Here is a 19,846-nt window from a genome sequence, read left to right on the forward strand (position 1 = left end):
CTCAGACACAGATAATGGATGGTCATTTACCCCACCCCGAGCTCCCAGCTACCTGAATGAAATTATGTCTCGTCCAAGTGGCCATTTGTCGTCTAAGTGGCTCTCGTGACTGGCCCAGTAGAGTCATTGTGGAGCCATTTACACTGCTCTCTCTTCCACAGACCAGATGGTTCATACTGATCACACCTAATGTCCACCTGGCTGATGGCTGGACCTCACCCCATGGCTCACACACACAAGCATGTGCTTATGTGTGTGTGTGTGTGTGTGTGTGTGTGTGTGTGTGTGTGTGTGTGTGTGTTAGGGATAATCCAGGATTCTGATGGCAATAATTATAATAATGATCATAATGATCATAATAATCAAAATAATTTGTTCTGTCCAAATTACATGTATTCAGTCAATGTCCAACAGTAACACAAACACAACCGTATTCCACTGAAAGATCACTTTTGGCATTTTTATACAAGCTTAAGCCCCACGGACCGTTTATTCTGTACATTACTGATGATCATTTTGCAAATTGTAGTATATTTATGTACAGCAGATTGTTTAATGTGCCTTAAGTTTAACCATCGGCTTTGATTTCTTTCAGTATAAGTTAAAAATCAACTGGCTGCGACTCAATACTTGCTTGATTTATTAGGTTATTATTGTTCTGTTTTTGCTTTGAGTTATTATTATAACTGTTTGGGCACATTTTTTATCTCATGCTGAATTGGCTGTCAAGGTGAATCCTCCCGCCTTTCCTTTGTGGTGGGATTCATAATTTAAAAATGATGCAGTTTTTCAAACATCTGTTTTATCTAATGAGAAACAGTTTCCACTCCGTTCATCTCAGAGTTTTCATTCACATACTGTATCTTGAGGTCAGAGATCAAGGGACCCCTTTGAAAATGGCCATGCCAGTTTTGCCTTGCCATAATTTAGCCTAATTTTGGAGCGCTATTGAGCATTCTTCCCGACAAGCTAACATGACATGGTTGGTACCAATGGATTCCTTAGTTTTTCTAGTTTCATTTGATGCCAGTATCTTCACTCTGGCTTTAAGACTGAGTCCGCCACAACCTCTGAAAGACAGAATAGCAGCAGGCCGTCATATTGTAAAGAGGTTAACAGTTTATATAATAAAAGATCAATACTTGACGCCCGTGTATTGATACAACTTTGCCACGCAAAATATTGCAATACTATGCTGTATTGATTTTTACTGCACTCCTAATCAGTTCCCGATATAACTCTTCTGATACCTTCATGCCAACACTCCTTGTTGCCATAACTCCCCCAACACCTCAACCTCCTTTATGTAACTGAAGCTTTGGTATTGTTGACTTGTATGAATGTGTATGTTTACAGCTATCCCTGATTATGTATTATTATGTGTTAAAAGGGGTTATTTGTCCTAGCAGAATAAATGTTGCTGCTCAGTTTCTCTCAAAGAGCGGAGCCTTGTTCGCTGAATCGTACTGTGTAATAAATTATCACTTTATGGACTGAAGTGTTTCTGGCTAAAATGGGGAAAACACACAATTCTGAAGATACACAAACTTGCTTCTGTAACTTAAGTCCCGCTGAAGAAACAAATCTAAAAGTCCCAGATCAGGACACATTACATCACATTTAACCAAGTGATATTAGTATGATTGGGGTTTCCTTTAGTTGTCCCTTGTTGGTTACACCTCTGTTGTCCTACATGTAACCTGCAGATCAGGCTTTGAAGCTAGCAGAGGGGATTCAACCTCATTCGGTATTCTGTGATGCAACGTAAAGTCCTCACTTATTCAGAGATCTGCTCTGACTTGAAAGCAAGTCTGCAGGTCAGGAAGCTGTCGGTGAAATATTCAACGAGCCAACACATTGTGGGGTTTGGGGTTTTAGCACACTCGGGGGACTTTTCTCCTCACTTTTATAGTCTGTGTTCTGCCTCCTCCTGCCCAGAAATATCTAACAACAAGCGCTGAGAGAGTGACATTAATACTGCACGACAGCACGGTCCCGGCAGGACTGCAAATGTTTGCCTTTTAATCCGGGACTCGGCGGCCTTTGGTCCGGCCGCGGCAGACATTGATGGGAATGGGAGAAGAAAACTGTTGCCAAACTTGTCTGGGCTGCTGGGAGCTCAGGTCCGTAATTCATGACCCGAGCCATTTCAAACATTTGCACAACCGACCCAGCTGGAGAAACACACACCGGTTGTTGTCATGCCGGTGGAAGCAGACGCATCGTCTGACCGCAGAAGGACGTCCTCTTTAAAACTTAGTAACAGCCGAGTGAAATAATGCGCAAACAAGATGGAACGTGGCATTTGGTTCTCTCCTCTTCTTCTTGCACTCTATCCTCGATCTATTCTGTGGAGAGGATAAGTTCAACCCTCCTCCTCTCCTCTCCTTTCCTCTCCTCTTCTCAGTCCTCTTCTCACTTTAGTCCTCTCCTCAGTCCTCTTCTCAGTGCTCTCCTCAGTCCTCTCCTCAGTCCTCTCCTCTCCTCTCCTCTTCTCAATCATCTCCCCTCCTCTCCTCAGTCCTCTTCTCAGTGCTCTCCTCAGTCCTCTCCTCAGTCCTCTCCTCTCCTCTCCTCTTCTCAATCATCTCCCCTCCTCTCCTTAGTCCTCTCCTTAGTCCTCTCCTCAGTCCTCTCCTCAGTCCTCTCCTCTTCTCAGTCCTCTCCTCTCCTCAGTCCTCTCCTCTCCTCAGAACTCTCCTCAGTCCTCTTCTCAGTGCTCTCCTCAGTCCTCTCCTCTCCTCTCCTCTCCTCAGTCCTCTCCTCAGTCCTCTCCTCTCCTCTCCTCTTCTCAATCATCTCCTCTCCTCTCCTTAGTCCTCTCCTCAGTCGTCTCCTCAGTCCTCTCCTCTCCTCTCCTCTCCTCAGTCCTCTCCTCAGTCCTCTCCTCTCCTCTCCTCTCCTCTCCTCAGTTCTCTCCTCTCCTCTTCTCTCTTCAGTCCTCTCCTCTCCTCAGTCCTCTCCTCTCCTCTCCTCTCCTCCTCTCAGTCCTATCCTCAGTCCTCTCCTCTCCTCAGTCCTCTCCTCTCCTCTCTTCTCCTCTCCTCTCCTCTCCTCTCCTCTCCTCTCCTCTCTTCTCCTCTCTTCTGTCCAGGGATGAGCTCCAGTTTAATTGTTGGACGCTGGTGTCTGTTGCGGTGGCTGTCAAGGGAAGATAAAGAGTTTTTCCTGGGGCGTAAGGAAAGGGGAGAGCGGTGATGGAGGGCCTCTCTCCTGCAGCTCCGCTGGCTGCATTAGCCCCACGCTTTATAATTGTGTGAAGGGGGCACTTCCAGTGGCTCCCTCATTACTCACTGGCATGGCCAGTCCCTGGCAGCCAGACACACCTTGTCCTCTAGCTCTCTCTCTCTCTGCCTGTCTCACTCATTTCAGGATGTCCCTCCGCTCCATCACCCCCTCTCCCTCCCGTGGGCAATCCTCACTATTGTTATTTTGACCCAGCACCGCCATCGGCGCATATCGCCTTCTCTTTTCACAGAATTTTTTTGACATCCTCCTTTGTCAGACTGGGACCTATTGTACAGCATTTGCTCTGACTGATGTCACCTATGCTTTTGAGTTAATGCTTTAGTGTAGCACAGCCTAAGACTGTATTGGCTCTGTCATGAGCCTCAAAGGTGTCAGCCATCTAAGTGTATGACTGAAGCCTGTGACTGCCAGGTCTTCCCTGGAGGAGCGTCGACAAAAGGTTCATCCCTTTTTAATCACATTGACAACATACGGAAGACGTCAAGGGTGCAAAGGCAGGGACATTCATAGTGCATGATGTGATCTTCATCATAGGCTGATTGGTATGGAGTGAGAACAGCCAGCACTGAGTGAGAGGCAATTAGATGACATAATTGAGATGCCTCGAGGGCCAATTTGTTACACATACTTACAGTGTAAGTGCCCACTGATTGTACTGCAGCGTCCCTCACATCATGTGATGTGAAGCAGACAAGTTTCCCGAAGCCCATCTTTCATTCACAATGTTGCTTATTTGGATTTCTGATGTTGGTAAAAACACATGTAAGATAAGATAAGATGATCCTTTATTAGTCCCACAGCGGGGAAATTTCGGTAACACTTCCTTTTACAGGTCTGCAAATGTAATGGTGATAATTAGCAAGTAAACTTTTTGAAATTTCTTTGGAATTACTGCCAAATTACCCCAATATTTACCTCAAATGTTATCGAAAATTACTTTATTATAAACATTATTCAATAATTATATTCTGCTTTTTCTCAATAGCTGGTGATTTATTTAATACATTTCCAGGAAAAGAATACAAAGTTAATTGATAGGCCTTATTTCAAGGTCTGCTGATAAATTGAATTAATAATTAGCAAATAACTTATTTGAAATTTCTTTAAAAAACTGCCTGAATCATGACATTAGCTACCAGGTTACATTTGTGAAGACAATAAGTCACACAATGGTGAGATTTGTGCCTGATCAGAAGTGTTTTCTATTAGTTTTGGTTTTCCACCTCTGATGAAGAGCAGCGCACAGCCGCTTCTCAAGCCTGAGGGCGATATTTTAGAATATAATTATTAAATAATGTTTTAAAAAAAACAAGAGGCATCAATAAAAAAAAAAAAACAAGATAGAATAAATATGTCAAATAATAAATAAATAAACAGTAATTAAGTAAACAAAGATATAATAAGTAAAGAGTGAAAAAACTGAATATAATAGTAGACAGACTGAATGGTTGGGTATGTGTGGACTGTTAATGTTTAGTCTGTTAATGAAAAGTTACGGGGCCATCGTGGATGCTTCAGTTAATTATCAGTGGCATGTTTCCTCTCACATTAATCTCATTCATGTCCTGACCGTGTACCGCTGTGTCTGTCTGTCTCTCCACAGAGGGAGGTACGTGTGAGGTGATTGCCGCCCACCGATGCTGTAACAAGAATCGTATTGAGGAGCGTTCTCAGACGGTCAAGTGCTCCTGTTTACCGGGGAAAGTGGCCGGGACGACACGCAACAAACCCTCCTGTGTGGATGGTGAGGACGTCTCATGTGTTTTAACATTGTGCTGCTGCTGACTGTTGATTACTGGAGGCTCTTGTGAGGGGAAAAGTCCTCGTCTTACCCAGCCAAGTATCCCAAGAAATGATGCACAAATTACATCCAACATGCCAACATTCAGTGCCAACGCAGGAAGTAGCGTGTCCTATGTAGAGAGGCAGGAAGGAACAGTATTGAGGTGGTTTTTGGCCTTGTAGCTGACTTTCATGCAGGAGGCCGGAGTTTGCTTCTTGATACAGACAGCAATCAGCATTCACATTTTTATTAACAGTAACTATTACCTGATTATTTGCCACAACTACAGTCTTTCCCTAAACCGAATAATACCATAGTTTTCATGCAGCGATATTAGGGCTGTGTATTGATCAATACACTGCAATATATTGTGATACTGTAGGAAAACTGTCATAGTATAAAAAAAACACCACAATATCTATAAAATCTTGGAAAAAAAGTTTTCTTTTTATGCAATCAGAAGTCCATTTATCAGAGTCCCTGTAACTCCAACATCAGAGCACTACTTTGAGGGTGCATATCTTTGCAAATGAATTAAAGTATTGACTGAGTTCATCTTTGCATGTAAACTATTAATTAAAAATCAAGTATCACCAAACATAATATCTCAATACTTGATATTTTCAATATTTTCTTACACCCCTAACAGATATAATATAGCAAGAATTTTAAAGATACTGGCATTGAATGCAAAAAGAAAATTGTAGTTTAACGCAGGGGTTCTCAACCTTTTGTAACTTGAGGCCCACTTCTGATTGTTAAAAAAATTTCCGAGGACCACCTTCCCAAATAAATGACAAACTGGGCTATAATTATCTGTTATGCCACTGTCAGGTGTAATGACCCACATACTGTAAATATCCAGGTTACCCACACCCATCACTGCCTGCCATTATGAATCCAAAGTATTCACAACACGCTTGGGAGCTTTTGTGGGTGCAGGTTTGTCTTCAACATCCCTTTTTCATTTCAAGAACTGCTCCATTTTGTGACATGTTATGTCTGTAAAGAGGAGATTCGTGGGTACCCATAGAACCCATTTTCATTCACATATCATGAGGTCAGAGGTCAAGGGAACTCTTTGAAAATGGCCATGCCAGTTTTTCCTCGCCAAAATGGAGCGTTATTTAGCCTCCTTCCTGACAAGCTGGCATGAATTCCTAAGCTGTTCTAGTTTCATATGATACCAGTATCTTCACTCACGCTTTAAAACTGAGCCCGTTACAACCTCTGAAAGACAGAATAGCGGCTGCCGGATTTTGAAGAGGTCTACCCATGTAACTATTGGACAGTACCTCCACAGCCATCTAGGTGGCACTTTGAGGCCCACCAGTGGGCCCCGGCCCAGTGGTTCAGAATAGCTGGTTTAACGTAATATAATCATTTATAAGGACACTTTGCACATTTCTGGTATGAAAAATAGCATTCACGTCAAATTAATGAATTGAATGAATGAATGAAAACAATAAATAGGACACTGCTATGCAAAAAAATTGGATATTACTCAAATGTTAATAAAGTTATATTTGCAATAAAAGACCATCTAAATAACAGTTGTGTAATTTGTAATTAAATTACAATAAATTAGGATACAAATATGAGATTATTGCAAGAAATCCCAGACTTTTACACGAGAATAAGTAAAGAAACCTGAGAAGAGGTTTTGCATAACAAGTAATCACACTGGAGATCACTGTATATACAGTATCTGCTAAGTTTAATTAATTATTACCTTGATTATATATGCATTATTGAATTATTATATAGGAGATTTCTTATTGACTTCATTCTGCCAAACTGCAGCTGTGTACAGGACATGTGCGGTATAAACATAACAGTTCAGAAACAGGATGGTTCAAAGGCGAGCATCAGGTTTAAATGAATTATTTAAAAAAAAAAAAAAAAAATTATGTTTTACATAAACACTTTAGACAAAGACCTACAGCACATTCCAATAACTTCCTCTGCTATCTCAGTGATTTTTCTATTAATAAAAATACATTCAACCTTTAAGAACCCAGTAGTGCTGTGCTGCTAGGCATCACGGGAGTTAAAGGATGATCCAGTTGGGCTGTTGAACACCTGAGCAGGGAGCACGTTGCAGATCACATCGCCTAAGGCAGCTCAGGCTGATGGAAATGAATAACTAATAAACACAAGTCAGGGAAGCTCCAGGCTAGTGCACCTGAATTACCTCAGCTGAGAAAAACAATCAGGCAGAAGCAGCTCCACGGGAGGAAAAAAAAAAAAAAAGCCGACAGGAAGTCACAAGTCTACTGAGACAGAACTGCGATGCCCCCCTTCACTCCAGGAAGCTCATTTATTGCTCCTCAGCCTCGATCTTTACACCCCCACCTCCAGCAGAGATCAAAGTCATCCCTCTGACTGCCCTCTCGACAAGAAGTGACACCAAAATATCTTCATTATGAAGGATGTTACATGAAGGGCCAGACAGGCCTGCTCAGTGGGCTTCACAGGGTTGGTTAGCCACAGCTGACACTCAAGAAAACCCTAGAATATAAATTAGATATGAGCCACGGATGACACAAAAAACTTTCTCTCCATTTACTGTAAAATGACCTAAAGCCTTATAAAACTTTTTTTTTTGCGTGGAACAGCTACATTTTGAGTCCTTGAGACATTTTTGTTCAAGAAAGGAATGTGTTTGCCCTGTGGTCGGACACATCTCCTGAATGAAACATTTAGAGAGCTCTGACCTTCAGATGGAGACTGTGTTGTCCTTGTACAAAGAGGCAGACAACCAGACACTCTCTTCCACAGCACCAAACAGCCAGAGGACTCCTTTTATATTCACTCACATTGTGTCTTTTCACTAAACATGGCCTTAAGACAAACCTAATAAAAATTCTGAAAACCTCAACATCAAACTGAGACATTTTCTTGACCACAACTAAAAATTACACTCCAGTCCATAAGATGGAAACCATAATAGTTAGAGATGGGGCCGATCCGATCCAATATCGGTACTGGCTTCACAATTCACACAATAATGGTGCGTGGTGTATAGTGATGGTGTACTAATGTTGGAGAACGTCCCTCCGGCTGTGTTACGGCTGCAAAGAAGTTAGTTAGCTACGCTCGCGGCTTTAGCATGGATGTCGAGTGGCTGCTCCAAGCCCAGAACAGGAGATAAACATGATAAACGACACATTACTATCGTTTGTATTTTCACAGTAACGGTCCTCTGGCTCTCAACTAGGTAAACACGATCAGCCTATCATTTTTTTAATCATAGTGATGGTCTTTCAGCTCTCAATAAACCATTCAACATGTAGGCTACTTCTAGTGGGTATTTATAATCTAGCTTGTCGTATATGAACCGCTATTCCATCTGATTACTACCTCTGCTTGGTAACCATAGCAACCTCTCATCACTTCCTTTATTCCATGTCCTCTGGTCTCGCCTTTTTATTACTTGATCTAAATTAATGTATGCATAAAAACATCTGGTCACACACACCACACTATTTTATAACAAAGCAGATTTAAGGTGGATATTTATTTCTCTATACAGTTCTTTCAAAACCTTATGAAGACTTGTCAGTTTGCCATTGCTCTCTTCTTTGAAATGATCCTATTACTTCTGAACTCATGTATAGAAATCTACTAGGAGTTGATAATGGCTGTGCACTTCATATGTTCTAAGTTTTTCAAAACGTTTAAGGAGTTGCCATAGCAACTTGGACTCCTACACCTGTTATTATGTGAAGCCTACTAAACCTATTGAGTTCAAATCAATTGTGTTGGAATGCATTTAAATTTAATGCAAAATCGGAATGCAATGCAAACTGATATCATATCGGCTAAGGGTGTTACGATACCTCGATGTAGATCGATATATCGATTCAATGATCAGTGATCCAATATCATCAATGCACAGTGAAACCATCAATACTTGTCGTCATCTTTAAAGATACGCCTTTATTTTGAAATTCACATGGCATGCCTATGTCACCATTTCCGTCCAAGCGCACCTCCTCCCTACAGAGCCCAGTAATACAACTGTCAAATCATACTTTAAAAATAACTGATTATGTTAAATGGGCAGATGATATCGTCTAATATTGATCGCAGACCACTGAATTGAATTGAATGGAAATCGTATCGTGGCAGAATCTGTAATATCGGTAAATATCGTATCTTTGTCCAAAGAATTGACATAATATTGTATCGTGATTAAACTTGTGAATTACTCATCTAGTATCGGCAGATATCCAAATACAGATATCCGATCGGAACTGAAAAAAGTGGACCGGTGCATCTCTAGTAACAGCAGAAGTTACCAGTAGAAGTAGGACGAAGATAAACAAATTAAAAACTAAAGTACATGGACAGAGGAATGGAAATGAAGTTGGAGATGTTGTTAACACTTCATGCCTCTATGCTTCAGGCTCCTGCAGCGAGAGTCCTTGCTGTTTGTGTATTGACTAACAAGCTCTTATAGAGAGGAGTGGTGATAAAAATGGAAATGACAGGCCGCTGAGCAGCAAGCTACACTATTGAGCACCACTGCACCACACTGAAAGTGTTAACAGGACCTGACCTCTTAATAATTTTATTTCCTTTAGTCGGGGCCTTTGCCTCCTCTCTTGGATAATTTCCACCTGCTTAGAAGTGAGTCAGACTGTTATTTATTTAACACAGAAATCACCACGGGATGAGGGCTGAAGGGCAGACGCAATAATTATGTTATTATTCATAAGAGCTCATCTGTAGTCGGAGGTGTCACGCTTTGCAAACACGCCATTTAATTAAAGGATCTTTTTTTTGTAAGTGTGGAAATAAATGGACACAGGGTGGGGGTGGGCGGCACTCCGTTCGAGGGTTTTGATTATCGAGGAAAAGGTATACGCGAAAGTTGCATGTGTTTCTCAACCGGGCCCCGCGGGCTGCGGCTGCACCATGTGAGGGATTATAGACTTGTGGAGTCAGTGGTCTGTCCCCTCAGCAGCGCACCGGCCTGGCCCAGATGGAGCTTTCTCCCCAGGTCCCGGCGTTATTAATGTTCCGTCCAGATGAGGAACGATGCCGCAGCCCAGCTCATCTCGCCACACCCCTGGGGGACACCTGCCGCCCCTGTACCATACACAGGTTATGTTCCAACAAAAAAAAAAAGAGAAAAGAATATAAAGAATTGCCAGTGCTCTGATAGAACAAATCAAAAGTATGTCTTCCTCAGAGGTCATCTGGTTTGAACACACATACAGAGCCTGGAGGAACGAACACTCCTTTATCTTTGGCCAAATTTTGCAGAAACAGGCAGTCTCCCCGACGTGCTGTATTATCGGTCATTAGCATCAAACTCCAACATCAAAGCACGCAGCGAGGAGCGGCGCCATTGTCGAGTGTTTACTACCTCGTGAAAGCGGGCCTCGTGGGGGTTATTGCAGTTGCTATTGGTAACTGTTTGGGCTGTTATTAATATATGGGGATGTGACGACAGCTTGCGTTGGGAGGTGTCGTGCTCGGTGGGGGTCTGCTGTCAGATTATCCCTCTAGTGGGAATTGATTATTAGCTTTGACAAGGAGAACTATGTCCCAGATATGTCAGGGCCAACGAGGCTCTTAGTGAAGAACATCCCTTTTAACAAGTCAAACGCTCATATCTCTCTCCAGCCTCGCCGGGCCGATCACATGCGCTCGGATTAGGCGCTCATCACTGCACCACTGCCTTTATCCCAGTGTATGAGACATGTAAGCCCTCAGCCACAGTATGGACACACATACACACACATACACTCATTTACTCAACACATGCATGCAGATGCCCTCCTAAGCACACATGCTCCGGCGTTGTGTTGTCATGTAGCCGCTGTAGCAGTAAACTCTTTCTACATGAGATGCACGCAGATGCCCGCTCGCTGCTGATCACTGATGGGGAATGAACCCTTCTGTTTGGCTGCGGGCGCGTATAGCCGAGCATGACAGGTTGTCATGGTACATTTGAGATACATCCAGGGGGGGAGACACACATGGACTAGGGGAGGGACAAGAAGCGCTGCAGTTCTTCCACCTACATTACTGGTCGAACAGCTGCAATCAGAATATCATACGCATGTATGAGTAGGATGCACAGCTTGACACGGTCTTTAAAACATAACTTACATTACAAGGAAGGTCACCATTGTTATTAGGGATGTCATGATACCAGAAATTTAGTATTGTCCATACCGAATAGAGCTTGAATAGAGCATCATAATGTAACTCAATGGCATCTCCCGTGTTGAAATCGTCAGGAGGAAAGCAAGTTAACATTAGCTGTTAGCAGCCGGTAAGCAGTACAGTCCTGCACGGAGCTAACAGCTAACGTTAACTAGCTCTTGTCCTGCCGATTTTAACACAGATTTGTTGTTCGCAAAGTAGCATTAACCGGGAAAAAATATGGTGCGTCAATAGAGAGTTTACAGCGTCCCAAACACATTTTGAATCGTCCCCGGGACGACGGAGTGCTGTTAGTCTCGAGCCCTGACAGTACCCACGGTACCTGCAGTACTGTTGAAAAACGAGTACCCTGACGTTTTCAGAATTTTGGCATTGACTTGGTTCCAAAGTTCAGATCTTGTGACATCCGTAATCAGCGGGAATGTAGTGTATCAAACAAAAAAACATGTCCTTACATGTGTTTTGTGCATAAATTAGGGCTGTTAATAGATTGAAATAGTTAATCGAGATTAATCGCAAATTAATTGCACATTTTTTATCTGTTCAAAATGTACCTTAAAGGGAGATTTGGCCAATATGTAATACTCTTATCAACATGGGAGTGGGCAAATATGCTTGCTTTATGCAAATGTATGTATATATTTATTACTGGAAATCAATTAACAACACAAAACAATGACAGATATTGTCCAGAAACCCTCACAGGTACTGCATTTAGTATAAAAAATATGCTCAAATCATAACATGGCAAACTGCAGCCCAACAGGCAACAACAGCTGTCAGTGTGTCAGTGTGCTGACTTGACTATGACTTGCCCCAAACTGCATGTGATTATCATAAAGTGGGCATGTCTGTAAAGGGGAGACTCGTGGGTACCCATAGAACCCATTTTCATTCACATATCTTGAGGTCAGAGGTCATGGGACCCCTTTGAAATATGTTTCATATGTTACCAGTATCTAAAACTGACAGAAACAAATTGGCGTTAATGCGTTATTATCGTGTTAACTTTGACAGCCCTAGTATAAATACATATCTGGTCTGCAAAACCAGAGTTTATTCATAGTTGTGCTTGCTTGCATGGATAGCAAAGTCCAAACTGATGACACCCAAGAACAGCCCAGCAAACATCTCATCGTCCTATTATAAAATCCCTGCCTCCCCCCCCACAGTTCGCCTCTCATATTGTTCTACAGCCCCCTGCTACTGTATGTGGTTGGCAAGACGCAAACCTGCTGCAGATCCTGCCTGAGGGGATGGACAGAAGGAGCATATTATACTGCACAATAGAAAACAATAACTCCGTTCTCTTACTGACAAACACACACACACAGGCAGACATAACGAGAGACTGACAAACAGTGAAATCCTCCTGGGCCAAAAAAAGATGTTTGTGTCTTTGGAGAAGTTGAAGATAATGATTGTGAAGCAGGTTTTCTCCTCCATTTTGTCACATCCCACTGAGCTCTCACAGCATCGACGATGTGATTAGACTCTCGACCTTTAACCTGCCAGGAGACGATCTGACCCTCCGCTGCAGTTCAGAGGTTTCCTTAATTTGGTTTTTCCTCTCCGTCTCTCTCTGTCTCTGTTTCTTTAAGGAACATCATATTTCCTTTCTGCTCTCACTACTGGAGAGCAACAAGTGCAGAGTATAGAGAAACATAAGGTAGATCTCTGTCAGCTGTGTGGGAGGTACGTTTTCGTAAATGGCTTTTGTACCCACATAAAGGAAATAACCACACAACAAAAGGAGTCATTGTTCAACCATTAACAGGTGCGCACGCACACACCTACTCACACACACACATTAAGTCCACAGGCACAAAGTTACACTCACTCATGGATGCTCAAAATGCACACAGACACACTCAACAGTAATCACATTCAATAATTCTGATACTACAGTTTTCATCATAATAATATTACAGAGGAAACCGCTTATATGATGTTATATGATCATGTCTGTCCGGGTCAAGTTGATCACTATAAGCAGATATTCTTTGTTTCTCTTTATTTCTCGTGCAGATTACCATCTAATTGACATTTGTATATTCACTACATGAATATAAAGTCATGAAACGGGCCACTTCACTATTTACAGGCTCGCTGCCAATAGAGTGCAACAGGAATGAGTCCTAAAACCAGGAAATGAGTTGGCATTTTGACACTTCCGGTTCCCTCATTTGGAAGTCAATGGGTTTTTAGTGAAATGCCTGAAATGAGGTCTGTGGTTAACACAAGCTGAAGAGAACTTAACGCTTTGTTCTACGATATAAAATACATCAGTAAATATCCCACTTGTGAATTTTGAAGCCTCTATGTGTCTTAAAAAAGGCGGTTGCTAACAAGTGGCTAAATGAGACTACGAAACGCCATCACGTCGACTCGTCCAACTTTACAGCCTCGTTGTGTATACTCCCATTCATGCAACCGTGGTGTAGTTTGTTTACAGCCTAACGTTATCTTTTTACTTCTGGCGATTGCATTCATACTACAAAAATCATAAAAGTGGTGTTCATTTGTGAAGTTTATCATAAACATGTGTTTCCCACAGAGATTATTTTCTGCAATAATCCACAAGCCAATTGAAAAAATCACATTGGGTTTTTGTCGAGGGAACCAGGGCGATGCTAACTTCCTGGTTGGCCTACAAAAATATGTCATCCCTGGAGCACTCACTTCTTCTGCCTTTTCCCCCACCAAGGGCTCGCTTGGGGTGAGACTTTGCTGTTTCTCTGCTCTTTCACTGTAGCGCAGGCGGTGAACAGCGGCCCTTTGCCTGGGCTCCTTGTTCACTTTTTCAACAGGCAAATGGACTGATTTCCGGGAGCTGGCGGCATGAAGGGAGACGGGCCGGGCGCCGTTTGTTTGCATGTGCTGGCCGGTTGAGGATCGGCAGAATTTCACTTTAAGCGGGCATTACGTGACCAGGCATTATCAATCCACTTGAGGGCGGCATCAACCGAAGGTGTTTTCCCCGTTCGCATTCGTTTTCTGTAAGGTAGCCTGAGGAACACCACGTTTCTCGTTTCATTCAGAGAAAATGACTCTCACTCTCAGTCATGATTTCAATGTTTACGCAGCGCCAGCCTCTGGTAGCCAGCTGGAATGTAGACGGGTTACCGCGAGCCGCGAGGCAAAGTAGCCTGTCAGGCTACTATCATATACTTTATATAGAATTACCGTAGTTTTAACAATTTTTCCACATGTCTGTATAAAAAGACCCAAAATAAACACTGTAAACGGACCACTTGATTACTATAACTGAATTATTTGAACCGCATTTATATAGGATTTCTCTCTCTTTACCATCCCTTTTAATATTTTATTCTCTTTATTCTTTATTCTCTTTATTTATTCGCCCCTCTGAGGGTTTTCTGCACCATGTAATTTCAATTTGTACCTTTTTTATATATGTAAATCTAATGATTCTCTGCCAAGCTTTTAGATCCGTATACAGTAAGTGGTTTCCACTGTAATAGCAAATACCACTATACCACATGTATATTTTAATTATAGCAATCTTGACCCAGAATTATTCCACACGCTGTGTTTGCCTCATGACTGCCAGTACCGTTCAGTGGCATTTCTGAGAATTCATTTTAATTAAAAAATATACCATGCTGAAAATAATCAAATGAAAACACAGGAATTATTCTTCAAGTCTGCGGGTGTCCATTACAAGTTCATAAATTCAGAAAAGCTGTGTGATTAGAAAGCCAAACGATATTTCCTGAATAGCTAATCAAACCTCGGCTCTCTCTTTTCTGCAAGGGGCAAAGATTAATGCAGAATAATGACTCTCTGAAGCTGACCTCTGGTTCAGGGGTCCAAGTCTCAGTCCCGCTGTAATTACACACTTGCTTCATTTGCTTCATGCACCCGTGACCCTTTCAATACTTTACCGCTGTTGCACAATGCCTGCACTCATAACTCTGTCTCATTAGCAAGGAATTGTGTTTTTTTTTCTAATCAAGCGGTTCACTTTAACTCTGTTTGCTTACGTGCTTGATTATATGGTGAATGATTGATTGATTGGCTGTTTGTTTGGTTAATAACCGGTGATCGGGGCACTTGGAGGACTGACGTAAACTAATCAGGTGAAAGGAAGAGACAAAAGAACTTTCTGGTAGTAGAGATAGATGACCTGAATGAGTCAGTGAATGAAAAGAAGCAGGGCTGTCAAAGTTAATGTGATAATAACGCCTTAACAAAAAATTGTTTTATCGCCACATGCAATTTTTAGGTTGTAGTGGGTTCCGTTTTAAAACTAGAGTGACGATCCAGGCATCATATGAAACTACAAAACCTAAAGAATCCATTGGTACCAACCATGTCATACTAGCTTGTCACAAATAATGCTCCAAACTTAAGCTAAATTTTGTCGAGGAAAAAAATGTCACAGCCATTTTCAAATGGGTCCTTTGACCTCCGACCTCAAGATATGTGAACGTAAATGGGTTCTATGGGTACCCACGAGTGTCCCCTTTACAGACATGCCCACTTTATGACAATCACATGCAGTTTGGGGCAAATCTAGTCAAGTCAGCACACTGACACATTGACAGCTGTTGTTGCCTGTTTGATTTGAGTTTGCCATGTTATGATTTGAACATATTTTTTATGTTAAATGCAGTACCTGTGAGGTTTTCTGGACAATATTTGTCATTGTTTTGTGTTGTTAATTCATTTCCAGTAATAAATATATACATACATTCTTTATAAAGCAGCATATTTGCCCACTCCTATGTTGATAAGAGTATTGAATATTTGACAAATTTCCCTTTAAGGTACATTTTGAACAGATACAAAATGTGCAAATAGTTTGCGATTAATCTCAATTAACTTTGGACAATCATGTGAATAATCGCGATTAACTATTTTAATCGATTGACAGCCCTAAAAAGAAGTGATGCTGGTTGTTAACCGTGATCTTGTGGGAAGCATCGATCCTGCATCTAAAACTGTAAATTCAACCAAACAAAATGTCACAAGCATTTAAAGCCTGATTGCTTTCTGCTCCAGATCTTGGCTGAAGGCGACTGATTTCAGTGACTCACCAAAAAGCAGACACTACGGCTGACATCACTGGAAAGCCATCGTTTTGCTATGATTAATCTAAGTCCACCGAGTGCAGTGCATGCCGTTCCAAGTTAAAAAAAAAAACATTAACTATTCATTGAGCCCACAAATTCACATTTTGACAAAGACAGAAATCAATTCACTTCCTCATCAGTCAAGGTGTTCAAACATCCTGCTACCTGGCAGGAACGTGTCAGCGAGTTCAGTCCATCACATCACAGTGTGCGCTCACTGCTGATCTGACAGATGCACTTGCAAAAAGGTCCATCGCTCCGTGTTTTTCAATCAATTCCACTCTTGGTTGTTTGTCCATCAAGGCTGAAGACTACCAGCCTGCTACATGGCTAACATCTTGAATCACTTTCAGTCCTTGTTTTCTTATTATTTCAAGCCCATCTGTCATCTCTGACAGTATACAGCAGCTACTTTATGGTAACATGTGAGGATCGTGTTAATTGGTGTTGGTGCTTTAAACCACATCCAAGGCTTTCAGCTTGTAAACAGATGGAAAATGAATAATCGGCCCAAAAGGCTTAGTTGGGATAGTGGTCAATTGTAAGTCCCCCTTCTTCCTCCTCCTCCTGCACTCCCCAGCAGACACCGAGGAGGAGTAAAGTTTGCCGATAGTGGAACAAAGGTTATACCCTCCGTGCTGACGGCTGCACTGGGAGTAGTTAAAGTAAAATGACTGTTGGAGGTCAGTGGTTACCAGAGAGTGATGCATGGATCTCGGCCCAGACATGGCTCTTCTCCAGTGGTCAAGGTCAGAGCCAGATGTCCTGGCCCGGGTACAGCCACGGACATCAAGCGAGTGTGTTAACATTAGGCTCATTAACAGTCTGCGCCGTCAAGTTTTCTCAGATCGACCTGCTGTATTCCACATAGACCGACAGAAATAGATATTTACGGCAAAAATCAAATTTGAACATGAATATTTATAAGATGTATTTCACATTCACTGCTCATTAAAGTTTTACTCTCCTTTTAGTACAAGATGGGAAGCTGTCAAGGTATTAATTAGGGTTGAGCAAAAGTGCATTTTTTGAAAGATGGCACGTTATCAACATCATCTGGTCTGTGTGCTGTGGAATAATATTACAGTAAGGCTTTTCCGTTCTTAACACAGCACTGCTCTAGTTTACAATTTATGGATGGTGACATATTTTCTGCTTAACAATGCGATTTGTCAAGTCTCTGGTAATCCATCTTTGATCTTGTGGGTGTGATATGCAGACAATAAGGAGGTCGCACTCTCTGTGCTTGGAGAGTTTATCTCCAAGCTAGGGAGTCATGAACGCCTCTTAAGCACAACTTCATGATAATAAAGTGTCTACAACTTTAAAAATGTCGGAATTAGGCAAATTTATTGACGTCACATGCATCATGTGGTGATCCATGCTGCAAGCTTTAAGTTTTTACATTTAAAGATCCCTCCAGATATCTAACTATAAAGCAATGAATCTCTGTCTGTATGTCCTTTGCATATCTCTAGAACCGCTCATCCGCTCCATTTCACACTTGGCGGGTGTATTGCAGGGGACCCCATGGGGTGCAGTGTCGAGTTTGGTGCAATTTGGACACGTGACACATTCAATGTTAATATAATATGAATAAACAAGCAACTAGCGCTCTCTTCAGCAGTGGGTGAGGAGCTTCAGGGCTCTGCAGTCGAGCATGTTGTCCGCAGGAGGCAGAGCGCGGCTCCTGCAGTTCACTTTTGCTAATGGATATACTGTACTAACGTTACAACAACCAAACTACCCATCACTTCCTTGGAGTCAATGAGCGATGAGTGGTTCTCGCTACTGCTGTAAGCAGCACTTGGAGCATGTACATGGGAGCAATTGGCCCGCTCCAAACGGCCACGTGTTCTGAACGGGCACGAGCCCCCAACAATGCTGCAAGCAGCAATACCGGGAGGCTACCGGGTGACAAGCAATCGGCCTGTTCCAAATGGGCACGTGTTTTAAACAGCCACGCCACGAGCGGGCACTGCACTAGTATTTTAAAAAAACATAATTTGATCTGTGTTTTTTTTTCACAAAGAAGTTTTTTCCTTAATTCAAAAATATTGTACAGGAATTTTATATTGATCATAATTCGGGCTGTGTATTGGCAAGAATCTGGCGATATGATACGTATCATAATACAGGGTAACGATTCAATATATTTCAATATATAGTGATACTGTTAGCAAGGCGACATATTGCAATTTTTTTCAAACCTAATTTTTGGGGGAAATTGTCATAGTATAAAGACACACCATATGTATAAAATCTGAGTTAAAAAAAGTCAATATGTGAAATGGGATTAACTACTAAGAGGGCTAACATCATCACACATGAATACAATTGGACGCATTGGATCCACAAGAGTCTCAGCTTTACAGTGATATGTAATTCCAAGACTGTTTAGGGACCCAAGTATGCAGAAATATCCAAATACACCATTTAAGAATAGGTGAAAATAACACATTTGTACTGCATGCCCAAAACTGCATGTGATTATCATAAAGTGGGCATGTCCATAAAGGGGAGACTCGTGGGTACCCATAGAACCCATTTTCAATCACATATCTTGAGGTCAGAGGTCAAGGGACCCCTTTGAAAATAGCCATGCCAGTTTTTCCTCGCCAAAATTTAGCGTAAATATGAAGTGTTATTTAGCCTCTTTCGCAACAAGCTAGTATGGCATGGTTGGTACTAATGGATTCGTTATAGTTTCATATGATGCCAGTATCTTCACTCTAGCTTTAAAACCTCTCACAACTTCTGAAAGATCGATTGCGTTAAAGAAATTAGTGGCGTTAGCGCGTTAACTTTGACACAAATCAGAAGTTCTTCCCTAATTCAAAAAAACTGTACAGTAATTTAATATTGATAATCATAGAAATAAATAATGAAAACTATGAATAATTCTATGAAAAACTTCACAGGTCCATGTAATGCGGCCGTTTCCTGGGCTCCCCTTGTATAAATTATCCATGCTTCATGTGCACACATTTCAGGGCACAGAGGGCGAGGTGAATTCAGTTCTGTGAAGTACAGTAAATATCATTCAACTTTCATGCAAAACGGCTCTCATGTTCCGGCACCTTGTGTGAGTCAACTCCCGCCTCGCTTTTGCTTCCCTTTTTCCTCTCTCCCTTTCCCTGCTTTCTCTCTGGCTCCATTTGAAGGAATTGATTTTTGCTTTGCAGGTATTACTTCACCATTTTCAATTTCAAGTGGATTCTGCATTCACACTGTTGAATATAAATCCTCCTCAGTTGGGTGATATAATGAAAAACAACTTCTCCATTCCCCCCTCCACCCCCGCGCTCTGTAGCGAGAAGAAGAAGGGGGCTAAACAGAGTGGCGGTGTCGCGGCACGTCATCGTCACTCGGTGGAACTGATTAAAACCCATCTCCTCAAGCCTAGTCATAATTTGCCACTTAACAAGGACTTCCTGCGTAGTTATGGTGTTGCACCTAAACCACAGCTGAATGTAAACATGATTAATGATGTGAAACGCATATTTAGCCCATGGATGAAGACGGAGGGAGA

At 41.9% G+C, this 19,846-nt stretch overlaps 1 protein-coding gene across 3 annotated transcripts in view; it reads left to right on the forward strand.

Annotated features, from left to right (window-relative positions):
• The window catches only part of LOC119492394 (chemokine-like protein TAFA-1), a 159,480-nt gene that overhangs the window by 126,052 nt on the left and 13,582 nt on the right, over positions 1–19,846 (forward strand). For all 3 annotated transcript variants that reach the window (XR_005207768.1, XR_005207767.1, XM_037776817.1), the window contains exon 3: positions 4,853–4,993. Coding sequence is in view for 1 of the 3 variants with exons in the window: in XM_037776817.1 (XP_037632745.1) it covers positions 4,853–4,993 (141 nt within the window). In the remaining 2 variants the exon portion in view is untranslated. The remainder of the gene's footprint in view (positions 1–4,852; positions 4,994–19,846) is intronic.

The sequence above is a fragment of the Sebastes umbrosus genome, chromosome 1 (genome assembly GCF_015220745.1).
Source record: "Sebastes umbrosus isolate fSebUmb1 chromosome 1, fSebUmb1.pri, whole genome shotgun sequence".
Lineage (NCBI taxonomy): Eukaryota > Metazoa > Chordata > Actinopteri > Perciformes > Sebastidae > Sebastes > Sebastes umbrosus.